Source organism: Poecile atricapillus, chromosome 9 (genome assembly GCF_030490865.1).
Source record: "Poecile atricapillus isolate bPoeAtr1 chromosome 9, bPoeAtr1.hap1, whole genome shotgun sequence".
In the NCBI taxonomy this organism is placed as follows: Eukaryota; Metazoa; Chordata; class Aves; order Passeriformes; family Paridae; genus Poecile; species Poecile atricapillus.
The window spans coordinates 24,133,873-24,145,995 of record NC_081257.1 but is presented as its reverse complement, the minus strand read 5'-3'; the positions used below and the strand labels follow the sequence as shown (position 1 = coordinate 24,145,995).

Here is a 12,123-nt window from a genome sequence, read left to right as displayed (position 1 = left end):
TGACAGTGTTGAGTCAATATAACCTGAGTAATTGCATGAGTAACTCATGTTTCCCCTAAAGGGAAAGTGTTCCTGTGTAAATATATTTATCAATAATTAAAGCAGTTTTGAGTTCTTGTGTGCACAGCCCCTCTCCCCCTGCCCCAGCTGAGAGATTGGTATCCTCAAACCTGCACAGGAGTCAAAGAGGAAGGGAGTTTGTCACTGGGTGATGCTCTGTGGCAAGAGGCTTGTGGTTGAATTTTGATCTTTTTCTCTTCCTGAACAAAAAACAATGGTGAGATCTGTGTATGAGAGATTTAAAAACCTCTTCTACTCCATTAGGAGCATTATCCTGAAATAATCACTGAAGCTTATAACAGCCCAGATAATAGGAATGGGAAATCATTTCTGGAAAATATTCCCCTCAAAACATCTTACCAGAAAATTGTTTCCTAACAACAATAGCAATAAAATCTTTGTTAAATAATCCTTCAATACCACAAATATTTTGTCTTTAATTGTATCAGTGTAGACAAATGCTTGGCATAGGAAATAGGAGTCAGAGTTCCTGAAGATTTTTTTCTGACAGAGCCAGTAATGGATACCTTTGGGTAAGTCACACATTTTTCAATGTTCTTTGGCCTATTTTTTTTTTTTTTTTTTAATTCACTGTAATCTGGAACCTAATTTGATATGCCTTGAAAGGCTGATTTCACATGGAAGATGCTCTGCTATCTGGGTAAGCAGCCATAAGAAATCCTAAAATAGGCAGATTAAAGGTTTGGGATCATGGGGGTTTATTTCTATGCAATTAAAGACATGATCACATTTAAAAATTGCTAACTTGTAGTTTAAGAAAAAAAAAAAAGCCACTAACAACTGGGAGTCCCACATTTAAAAACAGCTAATAATTCTTAATTAAGAATATGATTAACAGAGACAATGAGGTAGATAGCAAGAAAGCACAGCATTTAATTCAATGCAGATTTTCAGTGGACATGGCATGGCCAAGGCAGTTGTGTATTAATTAGTGCTCTGAAGAGGGTGAGGAGACAGGAAGGGGAAAGGAAAATTGGCAGGTGTAGAAATGAGATTAGACAACAACAGAGGATTTTTCTCTCCAGAACAGAAGTCGCTCAGAATCCCCATCAGCCTCACTAACATGCTTTGTATAACTAAAGTTCCCTGCCACGAGAATGGGCAGGGACCTAAGGCGCAGCCTGGGGAGAGGGAGGACAGCCCTCCAGGGCTCACCTCTGCAGCATTTCCAGGCAGCTGTCACCAAACAGCAGCCTCTATTTCCCACCCTTGTTTTAAAAGCTGCTAGCTATTTGTGGATGGTGCGATGCCTCCATGCTCAACCCTCAGTGTTATGCTGGTACAGCTGCTGCAGCTGCACCGTGACACCAAGTGCTGCCTTTCCTCCAGTGCACGGGTGCTCCAGCCAGGTCTCTGCTCTTGGTGGAAACCCAGGCTGGAGGCAAGGATGCTGCGCCCACATCCCACAGCCACTCCTCTGTTAGCTCTGCCCTGCCAATGCTCCAGCTTGAAGCATGCACATAGAGCTGAGCGTGTTATGACCTTGGTATTTGCCATGCACAGCAGCACACCCGTGTCCCCTCCTGCATGGGGACCCTGGTGTGCTGCCCAAGGGGTCAAGCCCCTGGGTGACCCACGGCTGTGCCCTGTGCCACGATACTGCGGCAGGAGGCCAGCCGGGTAATGGGCTGGGTAATTACTCAGGGCTGTTTCATGTTGCCTGCAGAGACGTGAGATACACGGGCAAACAAAGAATATGCTGCAGGATGCGCTGGCCCGTTTACCCCCACCCCGGGATGGACCGTGCCCTCCGTACAGCCCCGTCCAGGAGCGCTCCTCGTGTCCCGTCACGACGAGGGGTCAGTTGACACACCCGCAGGGGAGGAGGGCAGCAGGAGCGAACCCGCTCAGGTGGAGCGATCCCACGGGATCGGGTTCAGGGGCTGTCCCCTACACGATCCCAAGCGTGTAATTTGGGAAATCACGTCTTTGGGTCTTTCTTGTTAAAGCGGCGCCCGTTGGAGGGCAGAGGAAACGCGCAGGCCGGTCTGTGCTCCGCTTTTGAGGAGCCGTGCGGGCAGAGCCGCTCCAGGGCTGGGGCCTCGTCCCCGCCCGGTGCCCGGGGAGCGGCTCCTGCGGGGGGCTGCGAGGGGGCCTCGGGGGGACTGTTCCGGCTCGCCGTGCTGCTCCCCAGCTGGGAGAAGTCCTTTTTTCCCCCGTCGCTTTCCCCCCGGCCTGTCTTGCTCGAAAACGGGAAGGAGGCAGACGAGAGGAGGGGGACAGCCCGGAGCAGCCCCTCAGGCGGCGGGGGGACGCCCTGTCCGAAGCCGCCCGGAGCCACCCGGTGCCGCTCGGGAGACATCCCTAACTTCACCGCATGCACAGGACGGGCCCGCGGCACCGGGACGCGCCGGGTACCGGTGCGGGGGCGGGCGCGGGGGCGGGCGGAGGGCGGGGGCAGGGAGGGGGCGCGGCCGATCGCCCCGCCGCCCCCGCCGCCCCCCGCCGCGGCCGCCACTTCCCGCGGGCGTCGCTCGGCGGCGGGCGCTGCCTCCGCAGGAAGCGGCCCCGCGCCCGCCCCTCCCGCGCCCGGCCACGGGCACATGCACCGTGCGGCGGCGGCGGGATGGCTCCGGCTCCGGTCCCGGCCACAGGCGCTGAGCCGCGGCCCCCCGCGCTGCTGCCGCTGCTGCCGCTGCTGCTGCCGCTGCTGCTGCCCGGCCGAGCCGCCGGCCTGGAGGTGCAGCGCAAGTTCCTCTCGCCCACCCTCACCAACAACTTTGCGCTGGACGGCCCGGGCTCCCGCGTTTACCTGGCGGCCGTCAATCGGCTGTTCCAGCTGTCGGGGGGCGAGCTGGCGCTGGAGGCGGAGGCGGCGGTGGGGCCGGTGCTGGACAGCCCTCTGTGCCACGCACCGCAGCTGCCGCAGGCCTCCTGTGAGCACCCCAGGGTGCTCACCAACAACTACAACAAGATCCTGCAGCCCGACCCGGAGCAGGGCGTCCTCGTCGTTTGCGGCTCCATCTACCAGGGCCTCTGCCAGCTGCGCAGCATGGCAAACATCTCGGCAGTGGCCGTGCGCTTCCCGCCGGGCGGCAGCGACTCGGTCACTGTCTTCCCGAGCATGCTGAACGTCGCGGCCAACCACCCCAACGCCTCCACCGTGGGGCTGGTGCTGCGCCGCGGCGGCGGCGGCGGGGCGCGGCTGCTGGTGGCCGCCACCTACACCGGCTTCGGCAGCCCCTTCTTCCCCCGCAACGGCAGCCTGGAGGACCACCGCTTCGAGAACACGCCCGAGATCGCTATCCGTGCCCTCAACGCCCGCGGCGACCTGGCCAAGCTTTTCACCTTCGACATCAACCCCTCCGACGACAACATCCTCAAGATCAAGCAGGGCGACAAGGCGCGGCACAAGCTCAGCTTCGTCCGCGCGTTCTTGCAGCACGGGGCCGCGCCGCCCGCCCGCCGCCCGTACGCTTACCTGGCGCTCAACAGTGAGGCCAACGCGGGCGACAAGGAGAGCCCGGCGCACAGCCTGCTGGCCCGCATCTGCCTGGGCGAGCCGGCCGAGGCCACCCTCAACGGCAGCGGCGAGACCAAGAAGCTGACCGAGTCCTACATCCAGCTGGGGCTGCGCTGCGGCGGCGCCGCCGACGCCTTCACCCGCCTGGTCTCCGTGTTCCCGGCGCGGGCAGCTTGGCGCAGCCCCGGCGCTCCTCACGGCCCGGGCCTGGCCCCGCCGCCCCCCGAGGAGCTGCTCTTCGGCGTCTTCGAGCGGGCCGGAGCCGGCGGCGCCCGGGGACGGTCGCAGTCCGCGCTCTGCGTCTTCCGCTTCGCCGAGATCGAGGAGACGATCCGGGCCGCCCGCAACTCCTGCTTCGTCAGCCCGGCCGCCGGCATGGTTACCGTGCTGGACAGCGTGGTGCAGGGCACCGGCCCGGCCTGCGAGAAGAGGAATATACAGGTACGGCGGGCACCTGCCGGGGCTCGGGCAGCCGGCGGTGGACAGCGGCCCCATCTCGTCGTGTCCCGTCCCGCGGTCGCTGCTGTCCCCTCCTCTCCCGAGCTGGAGCGCATCCCCTGCTTCCCCCGGGCGGGCAGCTGAGCCCCACACCCCGCTGCCCTCCCTGCTTTCCCCGGAGACCGTCCCGCCTGCTCGGGGTCAGCATCCTTCCCCTAACCTTGTCGCCGGTGCCCCGCGCGGCCGGGTGTCTGTGGGCACCGCCAGCCCCATGTCCCGTCTGGCGGAGCTCAGCCCTGCCAGGGACGGCACACAGGCTGCCTTGGCTCCCCGCGTTGGTGGCAGAAGTTTGCCATTGTCACAGTTTGTTACTGAGTGGCCGTCAATGTTAGCGCGAGACAGAGTTGCCTTTTTCCCTTTTCACTACAAATACACTATGCTCGGGAAAAAAAGAGAGAGAAAAGGGCTGCTTTAACGCTGCATTTTTCTCTTCCTCTGGGATGAGTGCGCAGCTCAGCTCCATCAAAGATCATGAAAACATCTGTTTGATTTCAGAGGCGAGATAGAGCATTTGGGCTTGGGCTTCCCTGTGCAATGCCAGTGGCAAAGAGAGAAAGGTTTCCCATGGTAACCAGAGTGTTTAGTGTGGCATCTCCACTCCGTGGTAAAATATGTAGTCTTAATGCACTTGGTTCATAGACCTACTCTAGCAAAGTTGAACAGTTTTTCCCTGGTGGCAGAGTACAAGCTGCCTGACAGCCAGCAAATCTAGTAGTTGGAGCTAATTCCACAAAGACTGGGTGTGTTAAACAGTGGGAGCTCAGTCCTGACATCTTGGCATGGTCACGGCTCTCAGAGGACTCACTGGGAATCAGGAATCCTATTTACAGGATGTGAAGGCACCCGCAGTTCTTGTTGGCTGTGGCTGATGCTCAGCATCCTTGCAGAGCAGCCCCTCAGCCCCGGGCGGGATTGAACTGTCTGCCAAGGCGGGTCAAGCGGCAGCATCAGGGCTGGGGCTGCTGGAGGCGCTTGGGAAGTGAACAAACAGCTTGGTCATAACTGAAAGACAGTGGCAGAAGCACCCATCACCCTTCAGCTTCTCCAGGACTGCTGTGGGGATACAGTTTTTTCTAACTTTTGTTCAGTAAAGAAAATAATTATGACTAACACCAGTCTGCTGATGTTGAAAATATCAACTGCTGTATCCAGTAAGGTATTTAGACAGCTAATTCATGAGTGACTCAAAGGAGACTAGGCACAGATGAGATTTCACTCCATCTTTGGTCCCTGTTCCACTGTAATGTGTGTTCCTAGTAGCACCTTCCTCTCCAAGTACTACCTGGGTAGGCAGGGAGGGCGACCAGGAGTCTGTTGTCACTGATGCCATAAAGGCTGAGAAGGATGCTCTTCTCAAAAGGATGAGCAACAGGGGAAGTGAGAGTCAGGGGAAGAAAAGAACTGAGCACTACGCAGCCATTGGGAGTCGTGGGAACCCTCTGTGTTTGCCACTGTGGCGAGATCAGGCTGCAAGAAAATTCGTTCATATGGAGAGAGCAATAAGACCAGTGGTGATTTAAGATGGATGGGGAGACTGGATTGTGGTACCAGCTGACATTGCTGCTGTGCCACTGGCCTTGAACCAGTCACTGACCCCGAGGTACCTGTTTCCCACATACTCCTGTATTTATTGTTATTCAGAAACCCAACTCGTGTAGTGTCAGATTGCATTTGTAAAGCTGCTTTGAGATCCTTTGATGTCAAGTACAGCAGGATATAAACGAAGCATAACATTAATATTTGTTCATGCCTAATATTTCTACACTTCCCACTTATTTGAAGTGTATTCCTCTGACTGAGCCTGCTGGGAAGCCATCCTGCTAGTCAGGAGAGCCTTTCTTTCTTTCTTTTTTTTTTTTTTTTGCCTTTTCCTTAATCATTAGAATTGCCAACAAGTTAACAAGCTGTTTGTATTTTCAAGTCCCACAGTGGCAGTGTCAAGAGAAGAGTTGTAATAGTGTGTTTCTTTGTGCTGCAAACACCTAACCTATTAATTTCCACATTCAAGTGAAATACTCTAATATGTTTTGTGTCCCAAACCTGGAAATGCAGCAGGAAAATGCATTAAAGCAGCAGCTGCTCTGGCAGAGCAGATCAGTATCTATCTGTCTTCCCATGTGTTCCACTTCTCCTCCTGTTAGTGGGTTTCCAGTTTTCCCACTGCCTGTGCATCACTGACAGGGGCTCTGGTGTTAGTAAGTGTGGCTTGTTAGCTCTTCCTGAGGACCAAGTACTTGGGTTTTAATCTCCTTTTGGAAGGAAAAAACCCTGATATTGGCCTGATTCATTCCAAGCGTGTGTTCAGCTGAAGTAGTCAGTTGTTACAAGTCTGGACCATGGGCTGTTAGGTGTAATGCAGTGTGAAAGGAAAATCATTGACCCCTTGTGTGCTCTCCAGTCTAATTGAATGCTCCTCTCCAGCAGCGCTCGCTTGGGCTCAGCCAGGGAGCTCCAGCACTCGCCCACCAGTGAGGGGTTTTGGGAGTGGGCACTCAACACACCAGCCATCCCTGTCAGTGCCCATGGCATTTCTGCTCAGAGCTGACTGATGTGGGGCAGGGCTTCTCACCACTCAGTGCTCTGAGGTCTGAGGGGACTGGCACAGACCGAGGGGCTTTGTCTCTGTACAGGCTGATGTGGTGGCAGCCACTTGTTTGGCTCCCATGTGGGATTGGCCACACAGGGGGCTGCGGAGGGTGGATGAGGCAGGTGGATTTGCCAGCTGCCCTGCTGGCCTGCATTCCCCAAGTTGGGCAATGGGAACCACCAGCTTGGCCTGGAAACCGCACCTCTCTTTGATGGAAATGCTTATCTGCAATTAAGCACATGCTCAACAGCTTTGTGTGAGACGAGGAGAAAATGTGCAGAGGGGGATGGTCTAGGTCAGGAGTGGGGGCTGTTGGTTCTCCTCAATGAGGGTTGCTGAAAAGTCACGTACCAAGGAGATGAATTCACAGCGGCAGCTCAGGGGGAGGAGGATGTGTGAGGGAAGGGTTTAGGTTGGTTGGCTTCTTGCACCGACAGTGAGTGGGTGAGCTCTAGGATTGCTTCCCCTCAACAGAAATAGTTTTTTATAATGAATTTTGTGGCAAATGCAGCTAAATTGGAATACTTGCATGGAATCACTGTGCTGTTTTGCCCACTCAAAGCCCATGTGGAATTTGGACTCAAGCCCCCAGAAGGGAAGAGGAGTAGGAGCTCTCTGGAGCAAACTGCCTGTAATAGTATTTGCAGCAATGCACTGACAGAACTTATCAAATTCTTGGGGCACTGCGTGGGTTTATAGCTCATATTTGAGCTATTCTACCCCAGGAGGATCATGGCCCAGTGGGTTTGAAGGTTATGCTGGCTGCATGGCTGGAGTGTGACACAGCTGTGGGGTGCTGAATCCATTGTGAAAGCAAAGCAAGCAAGAGCCCATCCCCAGCTTCTGGCTGGCTCCAGAGCACTGGCCATGGGGGGCATCCCAGGAGTGTCCCCCTCTGTGCCACTGCAAACAAAGGTCTGTGTGGCTGTTCTTCGTTCATGCTGCATCACAGCCACATCCCGATGTGGCAAAGCCCCCACAGTGTCCTCTTGCCACTGCCCCATCTCTCAGTGGGTATTTTGGCAGGGGACACGGCCAGGCACCTTTGTGTGTACACTTTGCTGTGATGAGCAAGCTCATTTGAGGAAGAGCTGAACTGGAAACTCCATCTCTTGCTCACAGCTGCTCCAAACTCAGTGTCTTCTGTGGTTTCTGCACGGTCTCCTAAAAACTGCTGGAGAGGTATAGAAAGCAGACATATTCATTAAGCCTAGATTTGCTGGCCAGGCAACTACATCTCTCTTGGGAAATATTTTGGGGTCTGCAACTCAAAGAAAGGGCTGAAAATCCAGTTTGTTTCCTCTGCTGAAAACCATAGGCATAGTGGCATGGGATATTGAAATGTTTCAGCATTAATTCTCAAGTTTCTGGCTCTTGTGGCTTTGTGTCAGATCCTGCATGGTCACTGAACACTGTGTTTGGGGGTGTAATGATGAGATACCCACCAGTGAGCTCTACTATAATGGGTTGTTAAATAAAATTAACTTCTTGGGTAGACTATATAAACAGTCTTTGTATATATGTGTGCCTGGGCATGGAAATGTGGTTTAAAACCAGTCAGAAAATGTTCCCAAAGAAAAAAAATCTCATGTACACGTGGGAATATGACAAAACATCTACTTACTGTCCAAATATACTGTGGCATCTCCATGGGATTGGGTTTTATAGGAGCTGAGTTGCTTTGAAGTGCTGGTTTATACTAATTTAGAAATTCCAAACATGAAACTAAATGTGCTCTAACCCTACGTCTACTCAAATAAATCCAGAGGATTAGCCACAGAAAGGAAACTGGGAATTTACACTTAATTTCTTCATCAAAAATGAAGCAGGAATTCTTGTAGCAAGCCTAATTTCTGTGTTTTGCAGTGTGGGCTGTTCAGAGGTGCTGGCACCACCCCGAGGTGTCACTGCCCAGGTACGGTAGGGCTGCACCGTGGTTGTCACCGTTGTCTGTCCTGCTGTGGGATGTGGCGTTACAGGCGGTGAGAGCTCGGTGTCCCTCCCACTGCCCTGCAAGGGCTGGGGACGAGGGGTCAGGCTGCCCCTGCTCCCCAGCAAGGGCTTTAAGCCACGGTGTGAGCTTTGCCTGGCTTTGGACCCAGCCCAGAGCCCTGGCTACCTGTTTTGTCTCTCACCTGGTACTGGTGAGTTGTGGTCAGCTGTTGGTTAGGTTTCCTTGGGAATTTTTGTGGAAATACAAGTTGCTGCTGCAGTCAAGGTGCACACAGGCAGCTGTGTGAGCACCCTCCTTCCTGGGAGGGCAGGCTCAGCTCTGTGGGCTGCAGTGCCCGGGGGCTCTCCCCCTGCCAGGGCTGGCATGGCCCTGGTGCTCTGTGCCAAGCTGGGGAGTCTCCTGAGGAGCTGAAGGTGGGTGGTGGGAATGATTCCCTGGGGGCCTGAGCACTCATCCCTGCTTTGCATCTCAAGTTCAAACAGGTCCCAAATTGCAAAGGGAAATTTGGTTAAAGTGGCAAAAGTTTCTGTGCCTGGAAACAGAAGTTGTGCTGCTTTAGGGAACAGAAACTGGCTCCTGACTGTGGCTCGGTGCCCGCCTGCTCTGGGAGCCCAGCACTGCTGGCTGCTCAGGCAAAGCATTTGCTCGTCCCTTAGCAGGGCAGGGGGGTCACAGGCACGCACAGGCTTCTGGAGAGCTCTGCCAACAGCTGGCTGTGCACACCTGCTCATTCCTGGTGCTTGGGTGCTCAGACTACATCTGATCCATTGAGCTCGTCAAATCCCCTGTAACTAAATAACAGGCTTGTAACAGTTTGGGTGGAAAATAGGAAAAGGGTCATTTTGGCTAACGCCAAGGGTTTTCCAGGGCAGATATTTGACTCCCACGTGTGGATGTGAGCCCACGCCCCAGGAGCCACAGTGGATGCAGGCTCAGCTGCAGAGCCTCGGTGGATGGAAATGAAGGGATTTGCCATCTCCCTTCTGATGTTTCAGAGTTTCATTTACAGTGATTGAGTGACAAGATTGTTGGGGCTGAGGGCACCTGGAGAAGTGATTAAGGCACTGTGAGATGTGTATGGGTGCCTGGGGATGCTGTAGAAGCACCTCACTATTCCTTGTAAATCCCAATAGGTGTCAGGTGCACTGTTGGGACTCTCTGATATCCTCTCCCAGAGAGATGTTGGAAACAATGATCTGAGCCCCTGGCTGTGGTAATTTAATGTAAACACCAGGCAACCCACAGTGGTTGGAAATGTTATAACCACCCGAGTGCCAGCACACTCTACCTGCAGCAGCGTGGCCACCAGGCTTGTGCTGGGGTGGCCGTGGCTGCCAGTGGCTCCTAGCTGCAGGGGCTGAGCCCCTCAGCTGCACCAGGGAGGGGGCTTGGATGGCTCATGTGCTGCTGCTCTGTGCTGGAAATGGGATGGCTGAGGGGTGTGACTGCTCCTCTGTACCAGGCACGGGGTGGATGTGGGTTGGCATTCTTGATGAGAGGAAGAAGAATGGCTCCAGGGGTGAGTGTCTGTTGCTTGGTGGTTGTCCCCAGTGCCCTGCCCCAGAGCAGTGTTGCAACAACCCCATGCACTCAAAGTCCCTTTGGCATGGTGAGCCCTGGGTACAGCGCAGCTCCTGTGTTGGGGCATCATTGTTGTCCTTGTTTCATGGTGGGGTGTGGGTGCTCAGGTCCCCCTCTTGATGTCTCTGATCAGAAGAGTGGCAGTGTCAGCATTTGAATTGGGGTTCCAAGTGATTCTGTGTGACTGTCCCTGGCACACATCCCTGGAGCCACAGTGTGACAGGGGATCACAGCAATGTCTGCAGGAAGGATCTACTTTGCTATTTCTTTTTTTGGTTTGGTTGGGTGTTTTCGATTGGATTTGGGTTTTTTTTTGATTCCTGTGGGGTTGGTAAAGAAATGATTTTAAGTTGTTGTTTTCAAGTTGGACTGCAACACCCTGCAGCAGGTGAAGTAGATGGCAGATTGTCTGCAGCATCTCTCACTTTGAGAGGCCAGTAGAATTTATTGATGTTTTTGAGCAGGGGGAGCAGTACTTCCTCCTAAGACCTGCAGAGCAGCTCTGCTGGCAGCTGCTGTTCTGACAGAGTGAGGCAGCAGAGGCGTGGGACGGGTTGAGCCTGGGAAAGCCCAGATCAAGCCAGGCCCAGATGAGCCCTTGTCAAATGTGATGTGCTGGTGAGCAGGGCTGATAGCAAAGCTCACCTTTGCCTTGGTACCTGCTGAGTGTCAGCGGGGCTTGTCCAACACAGAGAGCTCCTTACACAGGTCTGTGGGAGCTGGGACTGCCATGTCTCCAAGGAGTGGGGCTGTGCTGGCTGTGGCATCCTGCACTAACAGGGATGGCACATGGGCTGATCTGCTGTGGCTGATCACTGCACCTTCCTCTCACATTTATCAGACCTGTGGATAAGCACAGCCTTGCAAGGTGGGACAAGAAGCTCCTCAGCTCCACAGGCTGGGTCCTCAACCAAGTGGTAGTGGTTTGTTTTTAGGACTCTGGTGCTGAGGCTGTGGAGCAGGCGATGCACGGGGGGTACCCAGAAGGGGACAGCGTTGCTTCTCAGAGGCAGGTTTTACTTAGGATGTGTAAAAGAAGGCTAGAGTTCTGTTCACTGTCTCGGGGCTTAATTGATTCAGCAGAACTAATGAAGAAAATACAGGAAAACATTTACTCTAAACTATTGCTAAATGAAATAGATTTAAACTGACACATGCAAAAGACCAGTTGTGCCAGGTAAGAAGCTGTTACTTTAATGGATGCTTTTTTCAGCCCTGACTTGCACAGATATGTCTTCAGAGCACTTTGAGCATGTGAAGTGCTAAGTGTTAGTACTAGCAATAATAAAATAGTAACGACCAAAGTTCGAGGAGCCAAACTCATGGTTCATCAGGGACTCTTCCCTGTGGAAGACAGTTTGAATGGTCTGAGGTTGGTTACTGAGGCCAAAGCTTAACGTAAATGAGAAACCCAGGCTGAGTGATGGAGGGGTAACAAGGAAAGAACAGCTAAGAACATACAGCCTAAAGAAACCAAGCATCTTACTCTGAGCAGTTTCGATGGGGGAGGTGTCTCATGGCTCCTGAGCAGGAGTGGGTGTCCTTGAGATGAGGCACGCTCTGCTGATCTGCTCAGCCCCTTGTCCCCAGGGAGTGGGAAGAGGAGCCAAGTTTCCAAGAGGGGTGAATTTAAAGGACATACAAGCTCTTGCTGCTCAAACATGTGCTGTTCTGACTGTGACAACCCCTCTGGAGCCTGTTTGTTAATCCCTCTGCTTGCCCGTTCCTGGTGGATTTGATTGTATAATCTGAAGTATTGTATTTAATGCAGGATGAAGGCTAACATAATAAGCTTGACCAGTCTTCCTGGTGGCATGAAGGATGTGCAATTTTAGTTTAAAAAGGGCTTCTTTTTCATGTTTCTCTGCTTTGAGCAGTTCCCCATGCTGTTGCATTTGCTGTTTCAGTGCTCCTGCTGGGGGAAGCCCTGTTGGGTGCCAGACCCCCAACTTGTGTGGA

General features: G+C 53.7%; 1 protein-coding gene across 2 annotated transcripts in view; it reads left to right on the top strand.

Moving 5' to 3' along the window:
- Nucleotides 1-2,549: 2,549 nt before the first annotated feature.
- Nucleotides 2,550-12,123, top strand: part of PLXND1 (plexin D1) — a 67,249-nt gene continuing 57,675 nt past the window's right edge. For both annotated transcript variants that reach the window (XM_058844697.1, XM_058844696.1), the window contains exon 1: nucleotides 2,550-3,985. In XM_058844697.1, coding sequence (XP_058700680.1) covers nucleotides 2,648-3,985 — 1,338 coding nt within the window. In that variant the 5' untranslated portion in view covers nucleotides 2,550-2,647. The remainder of the gene's footprint in view (nucleotides 3,986-12,123) is intronic.